The sequence below is a fragment of the Diabrotica virgifera genome, chromosome 5, assembly GCF_917563875.1.
Source record: "Diabrotica virgifera virgifera chromosome 5, PGI_DIABVI_V3a".
Taxonomy (NCBI): domain Eukaryota; kingdom Metazoa; phylum Arthropoda; class Insecta; order Coleoptera; family Chrysomelidae; genus Diabrotica; species Diabrotica virgifera.
The window spans coordinates 55,326,359-55,351,042 of record NC_065447.1 but is presented as its reverse complement, the minus strand read 5'-3'; the positions used below and the strand labels follow the sequence as shown (position 1 = coordinate 55,351,042).

At 32.5% G+C, this 24,684-nt stretch overlaps 1 protein-coding gene across 1 annotated transcript; it reads right to left on the bottom strand.

Annotated features, from left to right (window-relative positions):
- Nucleotides 1-13,214: 13,214 nt before the first annotated feature.
- On the bottom strand, nt 13,215-17,234 carry LOC114339156 (uncharacterized). The gene is made up of 2 exons (XM_028289791.2): nt 16,980-17,234; nt 13,215-15,223 (listed from the first exon to the last, which is right to left on the bottom strand). Exons 1-2 carry the CDS (start codon nt 16,994-16,996, stop codon nt 14,884-14,886), a joined length of 357 nt encoding a protein of 118 aa, XP_028145592.1. The 5' UTR covers nt 16,997-17,234; the 3' UTR covers nt 13,215-14,883.
- Nucleotides 17,235-24,684: the final 7,450 nt, after the last annotated feature.

Here is a 24,684-nt window from a genome sequence, read left to right as displayed (position 1 = left end):
GACACAAACTGGTAACTAATATGGGATAATTCAGTTCTGTAGGCGATAAACCACTTCATATTTAATTTGTTATCACAATTTCGCAGATTTCCCTACACAATTAACATAAAAAAAAAACAACCAAACAGGATTTTCTTTACAAATTATTGTCGATGTAAGGTTAGATTTTGTCCACACCCGGCCATGTTTGACGTTTCATTGGAATGCCTAATTATCTGGAAGTTGAGCTTATTTTATTCTCATAAAAAATATTGATCTCCAAATATTATTCCAGATATATTAAATTAATTTTAAAATACTTTTGAATTCATTTTATATTCCTCTTAAAATGTTAATTTTATAAATTTCGATATCTGTTAGAATAAGCGCCCTCGAATTAATTATCTTATTGTTGTTCTTTTATTTCGATATTTTCATATTGAATTAAGAGGAAAGGAACATTTTGACGCCTGTCAAAATTTTCAATGTATTTTAAATGTAATCATTTTTTTCGAATCCTGAGAAAACTATATAAGTATCTTTGAAAAATTTGAACGCAGAATGAAAGATTACTTTATTAACGAGGGCCGAAAGTCTCTTAGAATGAATAAAAAGTTTCTTTTGAATGAGATATTTGAAATTAAAAATCACCCTATATTTTCTCTTAGTTTTTCACCCCTGTAACTTATTAAAATAAACATTATAGAAGTTCTCATGGACTTCCCCATTTAAATACCATTGCAGCCGAAAATACGTACCCATCCCCTTAAAGTCTGCATGTTAAAATAATGTAGCACCATCTAACTATCTTTTATTTTCTTATGTCTTACTTGTATCCTCTTGTATTATCACCTCATCCAATATAAAGTTAAATGTTATTTAACTTAAAGACTCTTCCTGTCTCATTGCAATTTTTATTCCGATGAGCAGTGGCATAACCAGGGGGTTATAACCCCCCCTAGTGGGATGTACTTTAAGCTTAAATTGGCAGTATTCGTATTCCACACTTCCAGAAACCCTCCAGTATGTAGTTGTAACCCCCCTTAAGATCATCCTGGTTACGCCGTTGGTGATGAGTTCTGTTTTTTGCCTGAACCTTCACTTCCGTTTTGCTTCTTACGTAGATATATATGTATATTTTCTATTAAAAAAAAAATAAAAAAAATAGTGATGATGATGACTGGTTTACCAGTTATCATCATAGAAATAATTCAAAAAGTATTTTATGTAAAAACAAACATTTTTAGCAAAAATATATATGTGAAAAATATGGTGTATGCATGAAGTCTCTAGACCTAGTAGGAGCAGAGTTAGGGCTAAAGAAAAATAGGTTCATATTCGCCAAATTCCAAATAGAATACTTCAACGTGAAATAACCAAAAAAAAAACGTTTTTTTGGAGAATGCTCATTACAACGTTTTATTTCCGTTTTTATAAAAAAATCTAGCATGGAACGTAAGCAAGTTACGCTCAAAATACAGTTGGTCCCTTTTGTTTTGACAAAAAAGAAATCGGGAAAATCACCCCCTATTTAGCAACTTAAATGAAATTAATCGTTACCGCTTCACAATATCCTTTATTTATGTTATGTTTATATGATCTGTAAGTTTCATCGATTCAACGTGCTTATTTTTGAAAAAAAATAGTTTTAAAATTAAATTTTAAAAATTTTTACTTTTGAAAAAATTATTTTTTTCAAAATAACTTAAAAGTTATTAGAGGTACCAAAAATCTCAAACAACAAAAAAAGTCGGCTTTACTTTTCTGAAAATCTTGTATTTTTTTGTTTTTCTGTAAGACAAAGATTGGTTAAGGTTTGGAGTTTTTTGCATACACTCGTGATTAGTGACTCGTTGAAGCCCTTTCAAAAATGAATGAAGACCTTTGAACCGATGAAACTTACAGATCGTATAAACAATACATACACCAGTAAAGCAACTTGTGAAATGGTAACGAATAAGTTCATTTGAGATGCTAATTAGGGGGTGATTTTCCCGATTTTTTTACCAACAAAAAAAGGACCAACTTTATTATGAGCGTAGCTTTTGGTGCTAAAATTTTTTTTATAAAACAAAAATAAAGCTTTTTTTTAAACACTTTAAAAAAGTTGAAATGAGTTTTCCCCAAAAAGTGCTTCATTTTTTGGTTATTTCACGTTAAAATATTCGATTTGGAATTTGAAAAATTAATATGAACCTATTTTTCATTAGCTATAAGTCTGCTTCTACTAGGTCTAAATACCTAATACATACACCATTTTTTTTTCAGTCTTTTACAGGCTATATTTTTGCTAAGAATATTTTTTTTGGACAAAAGACTTACTTTTTGAGTTATTTACGAAAAACCGTCTAAAACCGTGGTTATTTTGTTGAAAAATGAACATATTCACTCGCAAATAACTCGAAAAGTATTGAGTTGGTGAAAAAACTCTATAAAACAATAGTTGCTTAGAATTAGTCAATTTATCGAATTCCGGACTTATTTTGGACGTATATTTTTTCACCTCTGAGAAGGGGTAAAACTCACCCCCGGGCAAAAGCACACATCGGCACAATATCACTTTTTTCTTTGACTTGTTAGCTATGTGTATGCCAAATTTCATGTCAATCCAAGCGGTTCTTTAAAATTTAGAGGTTTTGCAATATTTTACCGTTAAAAACTTCATCGCGAATGCCATATCGCGATTCTATTGGTTAAAAATCTATATCGTAATCAAAATCTGTAACATAATGAAGCTCATTATGATACACGTAGTGAAATCATAATTGATATATTAAAGTATGAGAATAGAAAAAAATATTTAATATGTTTATTATTTAAAACTTACATTTTAAGATTTAACAGTATGAATAAAGGTATTAAAAATCTAAGGTAAACTAGGATCCTATGAATTATAAATAAATACAGATAATTACAAAATAAATACAATTTCAAAGATTGGAATAGTGGTTATTTTACCTCATATTGTTTACAGGTTCGATTCCAATACATATGAAAAAAAAAACAGCCAATTGGACAACTTGGAGCTCAGTTCAGCGCACCAAAAACCTTCGGAAAAGTATTCTTCGGAAAACGGGAAGCTTTTGAGATATGGCGTTTTATGAGAACGTAATACGACTAATAATATTACGAACGAAATGGTATTGCTCAGAATAGGAAGAAGACTTTTGACCACCATTAAAAGGATAAAGACAGTATATTTGGGGCTCATACCTAAAATGATCGAAATAACGAGTTGTTGCAGCTGATTATGCAGGGAAAACCGAAGGAGAACGAGGTCCTGGTAGATGACAAATATCCTGGCTGAAAAACATTCGCGACTGGACCGGGTTAAACACACAGACGCTTTTAAGAAAACTAGAAGATGGAGAAGCATTTGCATTTGTATTGGGACCGTGCAAGTTCGGCAAAGCGACCCCTATTTCTACGCTCTGCAACTTTATTCGCACTTTTAATTATATTGGCCAATTATATTAGTCCTGGTTACTGGATAATTGTCAAGGCCATAGCCCAAAAAAATAATAAGAAGAAAAAATAAGATTCAGGTTAGGCTATCAAAACGTAAACAATTGTATGTAGTAAATAAAATTAGTTATTAAAATGCAGTACTGCAAGCAAAATAGAATTATTTAAATTTACCTTTATATAATAATTGCATATCATATCAATATTGTGGAGCAATATATAATTTTTCTGCTTCACTGACAGAAGGTATGAAATATACGTCAATTTGACAATTTCAGAATTATTTAAGATAGTTGCAATATTTCTCCGCGACTCGCGCACGGTCGTTTCTCGTTTCCCTTCCAAGTACTTGCACACCGCGAATAGCCAACCTTTATTAGTGGAGTCGGCACTTTGTTTGCTCACCCAACCACTGTTGATATAATTGAGAAGCTACTGATACACATACCTTTAAAACATAGTTACGCATATTAGATTTACAAGATAAAGTTATTTTCAGAACACAAAGGTAGATTTTATGAACTAAAATATTATAAGAGATATGTGAAGCATATCAGTAATTTAGGTAATTGAAAGAAAAGGGTGTAATTAGAAATTCAGGACATGGAAGAACAAAGTGGTTTTTGCGCCGGTAGATCGTGCGCAGATAACAAATTCGTGATGCAACAAGTAATAGAGAAAAGAAAAACAAGGAATCTGTCTACTCACCTAACATTTATTGATCTGGAAAAAGCCTACGACACGGTACTTTTAAAGAAACTCTTTGAAATTTTGACGACGATAGGCATAAGTGAAGCATATGTGCGAGCAATTCAAAATATGTATCAAAACCCGAAAAGCTGTATTAGACATGGAAAATCTATGTCGAAACCATTCCCTGTTACAAAAGGGTTAAGGCAAGGGTGCTGCGTATCGCCAACACTATTTAAAATATACATCCAGAAAGCTCTGGAGCAATGGAGGAAAACAGTTGCTGGGGTGGGAATAATGATTGACGAAAACTGCTTAACAACTTTGTTTTTTGCTAATGACCAAGTAATTCTGGCCAACGATGAACATGATATGGATTAAATGCTAAGAAAGTTACAGATCGAATATGAAAAATGGGGACTATGTGTGAACATGGAGAAAACGGAATATTTGAGAATAGGAGCGGAAACGGAAGATCCGGAACTAAAGTTAAGAAGTATAAGAAAATGTAAGGAATATAGATATTTAGGAAGCATAATATCAGAAGAGGGAACTACAAAAAGAGACATATAGCATAGGATACAGCAAGGAAAGAAAGCAACTCGTATTTTAAATGGTCTACTAGGGTCTAACAAGGTGAATCTGGACACAAAATTAACAATCTACAGAACAATTGTGGAACCTATTATAACTTATGGAGCAGAGTGTTGGCAAACTCACAGGGAAGGAAAGAAAAAATATAGAAATAGCGGAGATGGATTACTTACGTAGAGCATGCAGGGTATCTAGATTAGAACACGTAGGTACCAAATGAGGAAATAAGACGACGGACAAAGAGTGTATAATCCACGGTTGACCATATTTAGAAACAAAGAAATTGCTATGGTATGGTCATGTTATGAGGATGTCAAAGGAAAAATGGGCCAAAAAGAGCATTAAATTACACACCCATAAATAGAAGAAGAGGAAGGCCTACAGAAACATGGAATAAAGGCATAGAACAGTCTATGGCAGATAGAGCTATTGAAGAAAACGAATGGGTGGATAGAAAATGATGGCGAGCGAAATGTGGTATGCGGAGGAGACCGTAGGAACCCCACTGCTTATATAGGGTGAGGCAGATAACTGGCCTATTAGAAATATTTAGAGAACTAAAGGCAACAGAATCATAAAAATTGGAATGAAGGGGTTTTGAAGGGTGATCTATTTAATGAAAATATTTTCATCAATTTGCCACTTCCGGTTATACCGGAAGTTGCTTTAAATTTCGTTTTTTTTAATGGGACACCCTGTATATTTTTACATTTTTAGATTCTACTCGATGTCTTCTTTCTTAAAATATGCGGTTTTGTAATGTTATACAGGGTAGTTTAAAAGCTAATTACTTAGGTTTTTTTATTAATTTCGTAGCAACTTTCACACCCTGTAGAATTGTAGTAGTTGGATATCAAAAACTCTATTTATGTTAAAATGATTTTTAATATAGTCTACTATTATTAAAAATTATTAGTATTCTCCTTTTCATGAACATTTTTCAGTGCGTCACAAATTATAGAAAAAAAGGTAAGTCCGTGATAATACACATTTATGACATTTATTCTAACGCGACATTTTAGTTAAATCTGACAGTTGTCAAATTTTATTTTCAATTTGGAATAAAACCAAATCAATTGTGTCTATTGCATTTATAAAATGGTATTTTCTTTCATTTGTATAGTCTTATAAATTGTACAGATTATATTGATAATATTATTATTTTATTTAATAAATAATTCTTTTTTGATTATGGCGCCATCTATCGACAACTAGAATAATCACCGAACTAGAATAATTACCGAAGTATTCCCAGACGTGCCTTTTTTTCTGTCACATACAATTTAATGCGTTAGAGAGAAATCGAAAAACTGTGACGCACTGAAAGATGATCATGAGAAAAAGAATATAGCTAAACGTTAAATTTTAGTATACAGGGTTGGTCGAAACTCGGAATGAGGATTTTTTGAATTTTCTTAAATGAAACACCCTGTATTTTAGTATTGCAATAAAAAGACATTTTATGGTACTTTTTTATTTCTTAAGCATTCCCTATATCTAAATGCTTTAATTTGTGCTTAATTGTTAATCGCGCCAAGAATGTTAACTACGTATGTATTTTGATAGCTCAACCATTATTGGCAATTTTAAAGATCAGTCTAGATTAATATGTATTTATTTCCGAAAAATTATTTGTGATTGAATATTTTCACGGCCAACCTAATAAAATTTCACGTATTTTTTGTTGAAATTAATGTTTGGCTTGAATCACCAATAACTCACAACTTAAAGCAGTTAGCTATAGGGAATGCTTAAGAAATAAAAAAGTAGCATAAAATATCACTTCATTACAATAATAAAATATAGGGTGTTCCATTTAAGAAAACTCAGAAAATACTCTTTCCGAGTTTCGACCAACCCTGCATAGTACAATTCAACATTTAGCCAGTGGCGGCCCGTGAGGTAGTGCCATAGAGCCATGGCACTACCTTGCTAACTATGCAGAAACATATTTTTTATCTTCATAACTTTTTAATTCCTGTTAATTTTTTTGTGTGTATTTCTTTTGATCTTCATAAATTATATAAAATATGGCAACTATGGGCGTAATACAATCCCTGCCACAGCGGAGATTATACGACAGGAGAATCTCTCCTTCGTGCCAAAGTCAGTACCACCGAACAACATGTGAATCTCTGTGCCGGGCACGAGGTTGAGTTTCTTTACGTGCTGGTTTGTCGCTTGTATTATGTATATTTTCTGTTAAAAAGTTTTGTATTTATAATTAAACTTTTAGGGCATCATGATCGTGGGTGTAATGTGTAGTATAAATAATATTTTGATTATTTCTTAAATTTAATTTATTAATTGACAATGAAGATTAGTATCTTAACAATTTTTTTAAGAAATTTAAATTTTTAAGAATATTTTTTTTTAAATATTAAAAAAAAACTACAAATGTTATAAGGTTTTGTGGAGCTTTCGAGTTAGCTTTAAGAGGTCACGACGAAAAAGAAAATTCAGGAAATAGAGGCATATTTAAGGAGCTGGTCAATTTTAGCGCCGAATTAGACAACGACTTAAAGGTTCATATTATTCAAAGTACCAGATCTTTCAAAGGTCTACCTTCTCCGGACATTTAGTTGCTTCTAATTTATTTATGTCGGAGAAGTTTTCTGTTTATAAGCATCAGTTCTCCGAATCATTTCTTAATGAAACATGGAGACAATTTTAATTTTTAAACAAAACTCGATTTAAAACTAAATTAGAAGTAGGTACTGTATTGGCGAAACGAATTAAGTACTACCTCTGGGGCTGTTTCGCTATCGGTTTTATTGTAGAGGGAAGGCTTAAAAAGCACATTTGAAGAAACTATTAAACTTTTAAGTATTTTAGTTACCATTCCTATATCAACATCTGAAGCAGAACGCTGTTTTTCGATGTTAAAACATAGTGCTTTAGGTATGCTATCTGCAGAAAAGCATTTTGTAAATTGTATTGATAATTTTAATAATAAAGGCATTGAAAACTTTGCAACCAAAAAATAGAAGAATGAACTTCATATATCGTAAACTTTAAAAGTGACATTACAAAAATTTGTGCATGTGTGTGAATAATGAAATATTATTATTTTTATAAATTGGTAAATAGAGACTAAATCTTAATAACAAACTTCAAGCACTATCAGCAGTAAATGCGGGTGGTAGGTTAAGAGGTTTTTATTATTAATTAATTTAGGGAACTGTTTTGATCAATGTTGGACAATTGCTTGGCACCTCAGATCAATAAACATAAGATACATAAGATAAAAGTATCCGCGCATATATTTGTTCAGTTTTTGTTGTAAGTATACCTTTTTTGACAATACCGTGAATCCGTCACTAAAAATTTTGGCGGCTGCCCGAGTTCTGGCACTACCTTCTAACACTTTCTACTAAATGCCACTGCATTTAGCTATACTAACAATTTTTAACAATAGTAGACTATATTAAAAATCATTTGAACATAAATAGAGTTTTTGATGTCAAACTACTACAATTCTACAGGGTGTGAATGTTGCTAGGAAATTAAGAAAAAAAAACGTAATTATTTTTTACAAAACCTCATATTTTAAGAAAGAAGACATCCAGGAAAATCCAAAAATGTAAAAATATACAGGATGTTCCATTTAAAAAAACGAAGTTATCTTAAATCGATGAAAATATTTTCATTAAAGAGATCACTCTTCAAAACCCCTTCATTCCAATTTTCATGATTCTGTTTCCTTTAGTTCTCGAGATATTTCTAATAGGACTTTTATCTGCCTCACCCTGTATATATAAATATATTCCCAGGAATATGTAAACCGGTTAATGTTAATTTACTTTACTTAAATGAACGAGTTGTCTGAAAACATCAACCTGTACCTCTTAGTGTAGGTATTACTCAAAAATCAATAAAAAAATATGACAATTATTATTTACTTTTCCCACTTTTGAAATGATAAGTTTATAAAATGATTCAATAAAAACTGGTAAAACAAAATTTAAAAAATTGTTCTATTTATGATAATTTAGGTAGGTAGGTACTATTTTATTTGGAAATAAGCTACATAGCCAATAAACTTAATTTCAAACTCAAATTGTCGCTCATACCAAATTTTACTGCATTTTAGTGATATTATGTTTTCCATAAGATGTGTGCGGTGTCCTTTCCTACGAAATGTTGAATGTAGCATTAGTTGATAAAATATTTCTAGCGTGTATGTTTTATTGATTATTGAAAAGCATTTAACTGATATACGAATTAGACGAGGAGTGCGATATGTATAGTATTAAAATAAAAATAGATAAATAAAAATAAAAAAATATATAGTTTTAAAATAAAAAGACATTTTAAAGTAACCATATTAAAATTGAGTCCATCTCTATTATTAGTAAGAAATTAATAATTGTAGCACATAAGTAAAAAACTGGGCTAAGTACCAAAATGTTAGTTTTGTGGAAACGCCCGGGTTTTACTTTAAGATGCCTATCATTTACACACGTACACGATCTTGTGGCGTTCATTAGAACTACTTTCTGAGCAGTTGTGAAGTTAGCCCACTTTATACAGCATCGGGCTTGGCACATATACCACCTTTAAACACTAAAAATATATCTTCGATTTTTGGCACTTAGCCCCGATTTTTACTTATGTGATACAATTGCATATTAGTGCAGTCACTGAAGGTTTTCACCTCCGATTTCGTTGAACCTCCACCGATTTTCATGGAAATTGGTGAGTAATTAGAGGATACCTCAAGGAACAAAAGTGACATTATGCCAACTTGCGCTTTTACCCTGGGGGTGGATGCCGCCCCTTCTCGAGGGTGAAAATTATTTTATTAAAAATAATACCATAAGTCGATAGAGGCACAAATTATAAGCAAAATTTGTTATACAGAGAGCACGTAAAGGTTGGAATAAATTCATTTTCTCGAGAATGGACGATTTTGGAAAAAAATCCCGAAACAGGTCGATTTTTATTTTTAAATTACGACTTTTTGGCATATATATCATACTAGTGACGTCACCCATCTGGGCGTGATGACGTCATCGATGATTTTTTAAATGAGAATAGTGGTCGTGTGATAGCTCATTTGAAAGGTAATCAATTATCTATTCAGTAATATAAACATTAACATAATTATTTATACAGGGTGTCCAAAAAAATTTTTTTTGGATTAAATTTATTGACATAAAAAGAAGAATATATGTAATTTATTCAATTCAAAATACATTTTACTGCTCTCAGAAAACAGAAAAAAATGAATATTTGAAAAATAATCATTGATATTGGCTAAAATTAAATGTTAAATTGTCACGAGGCTGGTGGGTGGCTGCTTTAATATTAAATTTAAGCAAAAAACAACATTTATTTGCCAAAAAACATTTTTTTCTGTTTTCTGATAGCAGTAAAATGTATTCTGAATTAAATAAATTACACACATTCTTCTTTTTATGTCAATAAATTTAATTAAAAAAAATTTTTTTTAGGCACCCTGTATAAATAATTATATTAATGTTTATATTACTGAATAAAGAATTGAATTACCTTTCAAATGAGCTATCATACGACCCCTATTCTCATTTAAAAAAATCATCGATGACGTCATCACGCCCAGACGGGTGACGTCACTAGAATGATATATATGCCAAAAAGTCGTAATTTAAAAATAAAAATTGACCTGTTTCGGGATTTTATTCCAAAATCGTCCGTTCTTGAGAAAATGAATTTATTCCAACCTTTACATGCTCACTGTATAAAGTTATTACAATAAATCAACACTTTTTGAGTTATTAAAGACCAACGATTTTATTTTTTCGTAAAAAATGCATGTTTTAAATCGGTTTTTCACGTATAAATCAAAAACTATAAGCTTTTACAAAAAAAGTTGTTATTACTGAAATTGAAGATAATAAAAAATTGAATACATTCCTCACATAAAGAACTAAACTAATGTTAGTTCAAAGTGAGTTATTGGCAATTTAATGTGTATTTTTTTCGACGAGTACTCAAATTAAGTATTCAAGCTTAAATAACGGGAAAACGATGCAATGTATAAAATATTCCTGCTAAACATTTGTCAAAGTACTTCGGAATACCTATCAAATGAGCTTCAGAACAAGGTAATAGCGTCAAAATTAAGTAAGTTATAATGAAAATAAAAGAACCGTTCCGAATTTTTTAGGAAAAAGTGAAAAATAAAAAATACCATTTCAACAAAAATTAAAATTTATAGTAATTCTTACAAGAACTTCTTTATATTAGCATAAGTAATGTTTTCGATAATTTTGACCGGTTTAGAATGCATATTTTTGAAAAAAGATATAATTTAAAAAAATCTTAATTTTTAAAATTATTGTAATTCTCATATTCTTTTGATAATACTCCAAAAATACTCAATTAACGTAAAAAATTATATACAGGGTGTCTGCGTAACTTGGAACCATATGAGAAACTTTTTTAATATCAATTTTACGAAAAAAAGTCATTCTTTATAAAGTGCTCTGCATAGTCTAAAACCTAAGATGCAAACATCAGATATCAAATTTTGTCAACAGTATACGAGGTATGTCAAAAAATATGAATTTCGCTCAAGAGCAAACTATCTTTATATTTCAAAATATCAAAAAATTTTATTATGAAAAGTTATTTGTAATTAAAAACCATATTCAAATATGCAATAACAGCCTTCTACTTGACAAAAAAATTTCTGAAATTTTCCTAAATTACCGATTCCGAACATCATTTTTATTTATTAGACATGTAATAACTCTTTTATTAATAATTTTAGGAAAAAAGTTATTCTTCATAAAAATCTGTGCATGGTCTAAACCTCAAGATGCAACCATCAGTTATCCAAGTTTGTTAATTTTATACGAGGTGTGTCAAATAATATGAATTTAGAAAGAATTTAGAAATTGAAAATGTATATTATTTGACACACCTCGTATAAAATTAACAAACTTAAATAACTGATGGTTGAGTCTTGAGGTTTAGACCATGCACAGATTTTTATGAAGAATAACTTTTCTTCCTAAAATTATTAATAAAAGAGTTATTACATGTCTAATAAATAAAAATAATGTTCGGAATCGGTAATTTAGGAAAATTTCAGAATTTTTTATTTCAAGTAGAAGGCTGTTATTGCATATTTGAATATGGATTTTAATTACAAATAACTTTTCATATTAAAATTTTTTGATATTTTGAAATATAAAGGTAGTTTGCTCTTGAGCAAAATTCATATTTTTTGACATACCTCGTATACTGTTGACAAAATTTGATATCTGATGATTGCATCTTAGGTTTTAGACTATGCAGAGCACTTTATAAAGAATGACTTTTTTTCGTAAAATTGATCTTAAAAAAGTTTCCCATATGGTTCCAAGTTACGCAGACACCCTATATAACCAAATTTTAGTTTTTTCTGTGCCAAATATTTTACCTGTTTTACTATTTCTATAGGGTAAAAAATAACCGAGATAGAAACGTTTAAATCTTAAATTTTGCTGTGGAAACCATGCAACCGCGGCCATTTAACCTTTTATTTTTAAAAAAGTAAGGGGTTTAAAAGATTAGGTTCAACGTTCTTAAACATCACTTAAAATTAACTTTCAAACAGTTGTTAGATGAACCTGATATCGTAAACACGAACGAAGTTATTAAAAAAAACAATAACATTTTTTGGAAAATTTTTTAAAAGATAAATTTTGAAAAAATTTTGGAGCATAAATTTTAACGCTATCAACATGTTCGGGGGCTCATTTGATAGATATTTTTAAGTGCTTTGACAAATGTTTAATAAGTTTATATTATAAAATGCATCAATGTCCCGTTATTTCAGTTTGAATACTTAGTTTTTTACTTGCCGAAAAATATATACATTCAATTACCTATAACTCATTTTTAGTTAACATTAAAAGGTTTTTCTAGTAAGAGGTTTAATTTCATTTTTTATTAGCTTCAATTTTGATAATAATAACTTTTTTGTAAAAACTTATACTTTTTGAGTTATTGATGAAAAATTGGTTAAAAACATGCATTTTTTCTCAAGAAAAATTAAAATCTTTGATCTTTAATAACTTAAAAAGTTTTGATTTATTTTAATAACTTTATATAACAAATTTTGCTTGAAATTTGTCCCTCTATCGAATTATGGGGTTATTTTTAATAAAATAATTTTCACCCCCGAGAAGGGGTGGCATCCACCCCCAGGGTAAAAGCGCAAGTTGGCACCATGTCACCTTTGTTCCTTGAGATATCCTCTGACCACTCACCAATTTTAATGCAAATCGATGGAGGTTCAACGAAATCGGAGGTAATAGCTCAGACCCCACTATATTAAAAGTTTCTCGTTGTGGATAATATTAACCAGATAAAAAGGTGGTAAGCAATTATTGTACACTAGAATTTCTACTATTTACAAAATATCATAGTAAAGATGCTTTCATACTATTGCAATTACCTACCATTTAAAATTTGTGGGAAAAATAAAAAATTAAAAATTACGTCAAGTAAACTTTTCGATGATAAAACAATTAATATTTATTTTTAAGCTCAACACAGTCGATAAGTCTTTTAGAGTAATTATAATGTCAATTAACTCTCAAGAGGTGTACTATTGTTCTAATTCAAAACATAGGTATACCGATTGGGAATTTTCTCATGCTTGGTTTGCGCCCTTTAATGAGAGCGAAAAAGAGACATGTATTTATTATACATTTAAAACGGGCTAGAAGATATACGCCGGCAAAGCGAGGTTGCGCGAACAACCCACTTCATGTCGTAGGTAGGGCTTTCTCAGCACAGCGTTGCCAAAGTAGATTTAAAAAGAAAATAACAAAGTAGAAACAATTATAATATTTAACTTAACCCACTTGTTTACAATAAGTTATACTTTCGGCATACTTATGTTTCGTGGACCTTAAGAAGGCATTCGACAGGGTCAAATTAAAGGATGTTATCCATTTATTGTACGCAAGAGAGGTACCTCTAGGAATAATTAAAACGATCGAAAATATCTACCAGAACAACACAATAAAAGTAAATGTAGATGATGAACTAACTGACCCAATTGAAGCTGGCAATGGGATAAGACAGGGAGATTCCCTGAGTCCTCTGTTGTCCAACCTGATCATGGACGAAATAATAAAAAAAGTAAGAACAAAAAAAGGATACCAAATGGGAGAAAAACAACTTAAAATAATCTGCTATGCAGACGACGCAATACTAATCTCTCAAAGTGAAGATGATTTACAGCGTATGCTGCACGAATTTAATATAACCGCTAGAAAATTTAACATGTTAATTTCCCCAAAAAAGACTAAATGCATGGTTATAACAGCAGATCTAATAAGGTGTAAATTAGAGCTGGAGCGTCAAATAATAGAACAAGTCATGGAGTTTAAATATCTAGGCATCACACTATGCAGCTACGAAACGCTCGAAACAAAAGTGGAAGATCAGGTGAATAAAGCAAACAGAGCCGCAGGTTGCCTGAATGAAAAAATATGGAGAAATAAAAACATCGGAAAAGAAGTGAAAGCCAGAATGTACAAAACAGTCATCAGACCAATAATGACATACGCGGCAGAAACACGATCTGATACAGAAAGGACAAAAAGAATGCTAGAAACAGCAGAGATGAAAACATTGCGAAAAATCGATGGTAAGACGATGTGGGATAGAGCTAGAAGTGCAGATATACGAAGGAGATGCAAGGTGGACAACATTAATAACTGGGTGAAAAGCAGAAGAGTAGAATGGAACGACCACATAAGCCGAATGACAACAAATAGAGTAGTAAGGACGGCGAGAGACGGTTCCTTAATAGGAAGACGACCAGTGGGAAGACCATGAAAAAATGGAATGACAACTTACTGGAGGCACATTGAAAAACAGACAGAGTAATGTCTATATAAAAAGAAGAAGAAGAAGACAATAAGTTAAATATTATAATTTTTTCTACTTAGTTATTTTCTTTTTTGAATCTACTTTGGCAACGCTGTTCTGAGATAGCCCTACCTACGACATGAAGTGGGTTGTTCGTGCTACCTCGCTTTGCCGTCGTATATCTTCTAGCCCATTTTAAATGTATAATAAATACATGTCTCTTTGTCGCTCTCATTAAAGGCCAATACCAACCATGAGAAAATTCCCAATCGGTATGTACAATATAAACGAGGGTTATCAATTTTGGCATCCTCTTTGTACTCTCTGAATATACATCTCAAAAAGCAACTTGTTAATTTTAAAGTAGTGAGGATTCTGTACTTCTGTCAAGTCAGGCGTGTATTCCGTTTGTTGATAATGCAAAATATTGGAATCGAGGCTTTGATCAGAACTAGGTGGAGACTCAGGAATGTAGTTGATGTAATTTGGAGGTCCGGGGCCCCATTCTGCAGAGTTCATAGTACTGGGATGACTAGCATTATCTAAGAGCATGCTACCATTGATATGAAGGTTATTTATTCTTTTTGATAAGGGCATGAATTCAATCTCATCTTCTTTAGGATTTCGGCCTCGTTTCCTTAAAAATAAAAAAACACATATATTAATAATTATTTACAAACGATTTCTAAAAATTAAATTTAAATATGTAATATTTATATACAAATGTCTACAAAGTAGGACAAGAGTTCTTAATATCTCGATCCCAGGAGTATTGTAAGAAGGACTGATGGACTGATTTTAAATACAAGTCTTATTCCAGAGATGCAGAGACGTCAATTGTGACGAATATGCATGTCTGGTTGATTACGAGAAGGCGTTTGATCGAGTACAACACGCCAAGATGATGCAAATACTAAAATAAGCAGGAATTAACAACCAAGATCTGAAGATAATTAGAAACCTTTACTGGAATCAAACTGCAAACCTCAGAGTTGACGGTGAACACACCGAATATGCAAATATGCACCAGTGAAAATCATGCGTGGAGTGAGGCAGGGCTGCATTTTGTCCCCTCTAATTTTCAATCTTTACACTGAAAGAATATTTATCGAAGCTTTGCACGAAACTGAAAAAGGTATTCTACTAAACGGGTACCGGCTAAATAACATAACGTATGCACAGGGACGTGCCAAGTAACTTCGGCGCCGTCGTGCAAAATATTAATAAGCGCCTTTATCCAAATTACCAGGGTAGAAATATCAATCACTCCTTCACATTTCAACGTGGAAAACTATGAAATTTTTTCTAAATCTACCCAAATTTTTTTAAGGAAACAATAAGTACACAATACACTTATAAAAAATAATAAATTTTTCTTCCTTTCCTAGACTTTCATTTTAAGAATAGGGGTAAAGATAACAGAATTTTAAAGGTAGGTCAGAAAAACGAGCAAACTACAATACTAAATCAAGTCATAATTCCTCATACTTATAATGTTAGGGAAAGTCAGGGCAATAACAGAACAAAGAGTATTAAACAGGACCATCATCATCGGTTGACCACTGAAGGCACATTGGAGAATTTTACCAGTTGTTTTCATAAGTCAAAACCTACAACTTTTCAGGACAGACAAAAAACTTCGCTGTTTACTACATGTTTGTTTTTCTCAGTATTTACTTAATTATTACTTTGAAAACAGATGCCAAAACATACTTTTCAACAGAAAAGAAAGAAGAGAAAGATAAACCATATATACTAAGCAGCGAAGTTTTTTTGTCTCCTGAAAAGTTGTAGATTTTGACTTTTTCAGTATTTAACCATCGATGTGTAAAAATTGTTTGGTAAGTAATGGCAGGAGTGTACCCATTCTTTAGACAGATATTGAAAACACTTCTTCAGTGTCATTCTTGCTTTTTATGGTTATTGTATTTGAATTATTTTTTAAATGTTCTATAATTTTGATCTGTATCAATGTACCTACATCAATAACATAATATTAAAAAAAATAAACTACACTAAAATTAAAAATTGAGGAGTGTCCTTGCAATGATGTGTTAATTTCATTGTAATGACCTTCCTCAAGATAGAATGATTCTTTGGTGATGAGGTCTCTAAAATAGCCACTCTGCAAAAGTTCTTGGACAATTCTAATTCAATTTAGACAATTATTTATCACATTTCTTTATTATTTTTGTTTGTAAACATGTTTTTAAAACCACTAGAGATGTCATGTCATATTATTTATTAAAAATGTTAAAATAAAATTCGGTAAAATGTCTCTTACTTTTGGATAGTATATTTAACAATATTTAGGATTGATGAAATAAAAGAAATGTTCGGATCTTAGTGTTAATTTTTACTAAAATTAATAAATAAAAAATAAAATGGGGTACCTATTGTTTTGAGTCATTGTGGGTTAATGTGTTACTGTTTCAGTAGCACATACTATGTGTAACCTATAATTTGTTGTCAGTTTAAAAAATTCGCCAAGTTTAGATGATTGGCAGTTTAATTGCAAGCTCTGTAAAAATTAAATGCAATAAATATAAATTATTGACAATATTTTCTATATCTTTTTGACACTACTGACAATTCAAGAAATTTTATTCAATTCAAAGAGCAGATGTTTGTAGAGATGTGAGATTTTTGTACTTTTAGTTAACGATAACGTATAACAGCTAACGATAACGATAACGTGTAACGATGACTAAAACGAATGAAAAATCGATTCGCTGAATCAGGAACATAATACACTGAATCGGTTAAAATTTCAAAACGGAATACTATTATACCTGTGGGATTAAATACCTACTATATTTTTTTTGATTATTCTGAGTTGAGTTTTCTTAAGCTCTAAGAATATTTTACGTAGCGAATAGAAGGCGTCACAGGCGTTACATGTCGATCGTCAAGTTAGCAGCGCCATTTTATAAGGCCGAATTCAGACTATAATTTATTGCTAATTTATTACTAGGTACCTAATTTATTACTGAAAGAAAAAAATTATTGCTGTAGCCGTTTCCGAGAAACAGTAGGTGCTGCTAGCTTTACAATATAGCCAGCAGCACCTAATCTACAGGGTGTAACGAAAATACAGGTCATAAATTTAATCACATATTCTGGGACCAAAAATTGTTTGATTGAACCTAACTTACCTTAGTACAAATGTGCATATAAAAAAAGTTACAACCCTTTGAAGTTACAAAATGAAAATCGATTTTTTCCAATATATCGAAAACTATTAAATATTTTTTATTGAAAATGGACATATGGCATTCTTATGACAGTAGCATCTTAAGAAAAATTTATAGTGAAATTTGGACACCCTATAAAAATTTTATGGGGGTTTAGTTCCTTTAAACCCCCCCAAACTTTTGTGTACGTTCCAATTAAATTATTATTGTAGCACCATTACTTAAACACATTATTTTTAAAACTTTTTTGGCTCTTAGTACGTTTTCGAAAAGTCAGTTTTTATCAAGATATTTTGAATATTTGTCAAATCCACCATATATTTGTATATGGTTAAGTACGATTATGGAGACTTTGTAATAATGTGAAAATTTATATTATATTATGTATGATTTACATTTTTAGGTATATTTTGAACCGTATTAAAAAAGAAGCCATATCTCGATAAAAAGTGCCTTCTCGAAAAAATACAAACAGGCAAAAAAGTTTTAAAAACACTGTGTTTACCTAATGGTACTGCAGCAATATTTTAATTGGAACGTACACAAACATTTGGGGGGTTTAAAGGAACAAAACCCCCATAAAAATTTTATGTAAACATATTAAAAAATAAGCCTCAACTCGATAAAAAATGCCTTATCGAAAAAATACTAAGAGGCAAAAAAGTTTTAGGGATATTAAATTTAACTAATGGTACCACAATAATAATTTAATTGAGACGTACACAAAAGTTTGGGGGGGTTTAAAGCAACAAAACCCCCATAAAATTTTTATGGGGTTCAAAAATTTCACTATAATTTTTCTTTAAGATGCTCCTGCCATAAGAATGCCACATATCCATTTTCAATAAAAAATCTCTAATAGTTTTCGATATATTCGAAAAAATCGATTTTCATTTTGTAACTTCAAAGGGCTATAACTTTTTTTATGTGCATATTTGTACTAAGATAAGTTAGGTTTATTCGAACTCTTTTTGGTCCTAGAATATGTGATATAATTTATGACCTGTATTTTTGTTACACCCTGTATATCTCAGCAAGAAAAATGGTACAGGGCTCATATTAGGGGCATATTTTATTGCTAATTAATTCATCTTCATTGGTACATTACCCAATCCGGAAAACTACTTTATCATTTCCTAGCGCAAAACTCACCCCCGAAAAAATGATGAGACTAGAAAATTCAACCCCAAAGAATTAGTTGCTAATTTATTGCTAATTTATTACGGAAAGAAAAAATTATTGCTGTAGCCATTCTGAGAAACAGTGGGTGCTGCTAGCTTGATGGTAAAGTGGGTGCTGCTAGCTTTACGGTAATGCTAGCAGCACCCATAAGCTATATCTCGGCAAGGAGAATGGGTACAGGACTCATCTTAGCAGCATATTTCATTTCTAATTAATTGCTCTTGATTGGTACAATAACCAATCCCGAAAAACAACTCCATTCGATCATCCCCTAGTGCAAAACTCACCACCGAAAAAATGATCAAACTAGAAAATTCAACTCCAAAAAGAAATTAATTGCAAATTTATTGCTAATTTATTACGGAAAGAAAAAAATTATTGTTGTACCCGTTTCCGAGTAACAGTGGGTGCTGCTAGCTTTACGGTAAAGCTAGCAGCACCCAAGCTATATCTCGGCAAGAAATAGAGGTACAAGGCCCATCTTAGCGGTATGTATATTATATTGCTCTTGATTGGTACATTGACCATCCTTTCGTCTAATTATCGCCCAGTAACAGTTTCACCAACATCAGTTAAAATAATGAAAAAATTAATAGCTAATAAATTAATATACTTTTGGTTAGAGCATAATGTTATTCCAGTCTCTCAACACGGATTCTACCTAGCAACTATTCACCTTCTATCTCAACTAGCAACCTTCTTCACTCTCTTAATGAATGGACTTTATCTTTGGACCGATATGAACCGATTGACATTATTAATTTATATAGATTTTTCGCGTGCTTGATAAGGTACCCATAAAAAAATGAATGCTGAAGCTAGAACATTACGGCGTGCGTGGTGAGTTGTTATTGTGGTTAGAAAACTTCCTCTCTGAAAGAACTTTTTCGGTCAAAGTGGAAAATGACTGCAGTGTTCCACGTGCGGTAGCCAGTGGTGTCCCTCAGGGATCAATATTAGGGCCTATTCTGTTTTTGTTGTACGTATCTGATTTAACGTGCGGATGGCAGTCAAAATCAGTTTCATATGCCGAAAGTTATATTACTGTCCCGATATTGTTAATACTCTTCAGAGTGACCTTAATCAGCTATCAGAATGGAGCATGAAATGGGCTATTCCATTAAATTCGCATAAGTGTTGTGTTGTTGTTGCATATATAACATATTTTTTGGATGGAGTTCCTCTGAAATCGGTACAGGAAGTTAATGATTTGGGCGTTACGGTCAACCAAACGTTAAGTTGGTCTACTCAAACAGCAAAAGTAGTCGGTAAAGCTAACTCTGCTTTATACCTCATATTAAAAGCTTTTCCTAGAATGTCTCCAGACTTGTTTTTGAAACTCTATAAAAGTTATGTCAGACCTCACCTGGAATTTGCGGTATCTCTTTGGTCACCTCATTTACAAAGAGATATTAATTTATTAGAAGGAGTACAACGAAGAGCTACTAAGCTACCTTTTAATTATGCAAGATTAAGCTGTGAAACTCGATTAAGAAAGCTTAAGTTGTCTCCATTGACTCATAGAAGAGGGAGAGGTGATTTAATATCTACTTACAGAATTCTTAGAAGGGAATTTTAGGGAACATCGAATTTTTTTAATATCAGCGAAGATGATAGACTACGAGGTCATCAATATAAATTGAAAAAGGAACCTTTTAAAACTACTGTAAGGCAAAACTTTTTGGTAAATCGAGTTTTTGATAAATGGAACAGTTTAAGTGATGACATCGTAGAGGCTATTAGCTTAAATAGTTTCAAAAACAGGTTTGATGAGAACTAACTGGACATTGTATGTGTAATGTTAGCAATTTTTGTTAAAATAGTTGTTGTAAAATGTAAGGATATGTTTTATGTTTTTTTATGAGAAAAAAATTTGTAATTTTTAGGTATACTCAGTTTCTAATTTTTGTATCTTTTTTTAATTTGCTATTGTTGTAACAACTTTTATGAAAACCAATTCTTTTGAATATTTACTTTAATTTAATTTTTATTTTGTAAGAATTTGTTCTATGTTATATTATTTAGTTTAAGACCTACAATTATTTTTGTACTTTGAGCCATGTAAGCTTTGCTTTGGCTCGATATTATTGTATAATACTAATAATAATAATAATCCTACCTATGTCGTAGAAGCTCACACGTTGGAATATTTGCATATGCTAATCTACTGTGCAGCAACAGCAATTGCTAATGTAATGGGCGTTAAGATCATAACACGACGGGTTAGAATACATACGAGGTGTAACAAGTAGAAAAGTCATCAGAAGAGCTGAAAAAATAATGCTGACTACCGCAAGACACTCAAGATATGATCCAGAAAACAGCACAGCCCATCAGTGTCTGGATACATTAAAACAAAAGCTCTCCGTTTATTCAGGACGACTAAGGAGGTACAAAGTTAGTAACAACCGCAAAAGCAACAATGCTCTTTTTGAAAGTTCTGAAAAGGCGTTCTATCGAAAACTCAATTCCACTGTAGAACGTGTCGATAAGACTTACCCAAGCCAAGAAGAAATTCATGAGTTTTGGGGAAATCAACTTTCCACGCCAGCTGCTCTTAACAACAATGCTGGATGGATAGAAGATACGACACAGAACTGCCAACACTACATTACCATCCTTTACGAACCCTTCACTACTGAAGAAGTCTCAAATACCATCAAAGAGCTTCATAACTGGAAATCTCCTGGACCAGACGGAGTTCAAAACTTTTGGCTCAAGAAGTTTTGGAGTGTTCATGAATGCTTATCAACACTAATTAATCATGTTATTTCTAATCCGCAGGATATACCATCATTCCTAACTCAGGGAACCACTTATTTAATTCCAAAGGATCAAAATAACACCCAAGATCCAGCCAAATACCGCCCAATTACTTGTCTTCCAACTTTGTATAAATTGGTCACATCCTGTGTAGCCCGGCATATCTACCAACACTGTACTCTGAACAATATCATAGAGCCTCAACAGAAAGGATGCGCTAAGGGTTCCATGGGTTGCAAAGAACAACTCATCATCGACTCAGTCATTTCTAACCAGGCATATTCCAAAAAGAGGAATCTTTTTACTGCCTTCATTGATTACAAGAAGGCCTTTGATCCAGTACCGCATGAATGGCTTATAAATATATTGAGAATATATAAAGTCGATGATAATATAGTGACCTTTTTAGAGCATATAATGAAGGAGTGGAAGACTAGAATTCACCTTCAAATACCTGGTGAAAATAACATCGAAACTGAAAATATCGCAATCAGCCGGGGCCTGTTTCAAGGAGGTTCGTTGAGTCCACTGTGGTTCTGTCTAGCTATGAACCCACTATCTCAGCTATTGAACTCCACAGACGCAGGTTTTAGCATCAAAAATAACAACAATGTGGTGGCGAAGCTTAATCATTTATTGTTTATGGATGATTTGAAATTAATGGCTTCCACTGTAGAAACTTTTTCTAATGATATTAGCATGCACTTCGGACTAGACAAGTGCCGTATTTTAAATATAGTCAGAGGAAAAGTACAGCCCGGAGGATTCGATATGCAAAATGGCCAGAACATCGTGGCCATGGGTGAAAACGATATGTATAAATATCTTGGAGTAGAGCAAGCGCGGAGAATTGACCATAAACAAATGAAAACAGAGATAACTACTGAGTTTATACGAAGGGTAAAACAGCTGATTCGCTCACACCTTAATAGTAGAAATTTGTTTAAGGCACTAAACACCTACGCATGTTCCGCGCTTAGCTATTCATTTGGCATTGTTAAGTGGACAAAAACGGACATAGAAAATCTTCAGCGAAAAGTAAGAACGCACCTCACAAAGGCACAAAAACACCATCCTAAAAGTGCAGTAGAAAGAACAACATTACCACGGAATCTAGGAGGAAGAGGACTTATGGATAGAGGTGAGCAATTAAACAAACAAATTGCTAATTTAAGATCTTATTTTCAGATGCAGGCTGAAACATCTACTCTACATCGCGCTATCTGCGCAGTAGATGACACAACACCAATAAAACTGAGGGAAGCAGAAGCGACTGAGGGCGACATCCCAATGAGGTCAGCCAAGATTATGTCGACAATATAGCGTCGAACTACTGGTTGACATCAGGAAAGATGTTCCCTGAAACGGAGGGTTCATTACTGGCCATTCAGGATCAGGTTATACCAACCAGAAATTACCTGAAATATATCATCAAAGACCCTCATGTTCAAAACGACAGATGCCGATATGGATGTCAAGCCCAAGAAACCATCCAACATCTTACAGGTGGCTGCCAGGCATTTGCTGCAACTGAGTACAAGGAACGGCATGACGCAGTGGGAAAAATCCTTCATCAGGAGATAGCTATCAAGCTGGGACTTCTCCAAACCGACCATCTCCCATATTATCAATACGTCCCTGAGAGTATGCTTGAGGATGGCAACTACAAGCTATACTGGGACCGCACTGTGCTCACAGACCAAACAGTGGCGCATAATAGACCAGATCTCGTATTAGTCAATAAATTAACGAGACAAACAACCTTCATTGATGTGGCGATTCCTAACAACAATAATCTACATACTAAATTTACTGAAAAGATCGCCAAGTACAGAGATCGGGAAATTCAAATACGGAGACAATGGAGAATGCAAAGTACCCAGACGATACCGATTATTATGTCTACTACTGGAGTCATTCCGAAGACCCTCCTCGAAAGCATAAAAACGCTGGGTCTTAATGAACATCTTTATAAGACCATGCAGAAAGCAGTACTACTCGCAACGGCCAGATGTGTACGAAAATTTTTGGGAGATACACCTGCATACCAAGTCACCTAGGGCTCGATAACACGGAAAGAGTCCCACCAGAGCTCAATCCTTTTGATACCGTAGGTATCTGGGATGAGTCAATTATCCCCTTATAGAGGGAGTGCGAGCCGTATGGCTAAATCTGAATAATAATAATAATAATCCCGAAAAACTACTTACACCATCGTCCCCTAGTGCAAAACTCACCCCGAAGAAATTATGAAACTAGAAAATTCAACCGCAGTGAATTAATTGTTAATTTATTACAGAAAGAACAAAAAATATTGCTGTAGCTGTTTCCGAGAAACAATATGGGCGTTGCTAGATTTACCATAAAACTGGCAGCACCCACCGTTTCTCGGAAACGGCTGCAGCAATAAATTTTTTCTTTCCGTAATAAATTAGCAATAAGAGTAATTAATAGTAATAAATTAGTAATTAATTCCTTGGGGTTGAATTTTCTAGTCTCGTCATTTTTTCGGGTGTGAATTTTGCGCTAGGGAATGATGGGGTAATTTTTCGGGATTGGTTAATGTACCAATCAAGAGCAATTAATTAGCAGTAAAATATACCGCTAATATGAGCCCTATACCGCTTTTCCTCTTGCCGAGATATAGCTTGGGTGCTGCTATCATTACTGTAAAGCTGGCAGCACCCACCGTTTCTCGCAAACGGCTACAGCATTAAATTTTTTCTTTCAGCAATAAATTAGTAATTAATTCCTTGGGGTTGAATTTTCTAGTCTTATCAGTTTTTCGGGGGTGAATTTTGCGCTAGGGAATGATGGGATCATTTTTTGGGATTGGTTAATGTACCAATCAACAGAAATTAATTAGCAATAAAATATACCGCTAAGATGAGCCCTGTACCCCTTTTCCTTGCCGAGATATAGCTTGAGTGCTGCTAGCTTTACCGTAAAGCTAGCAGTT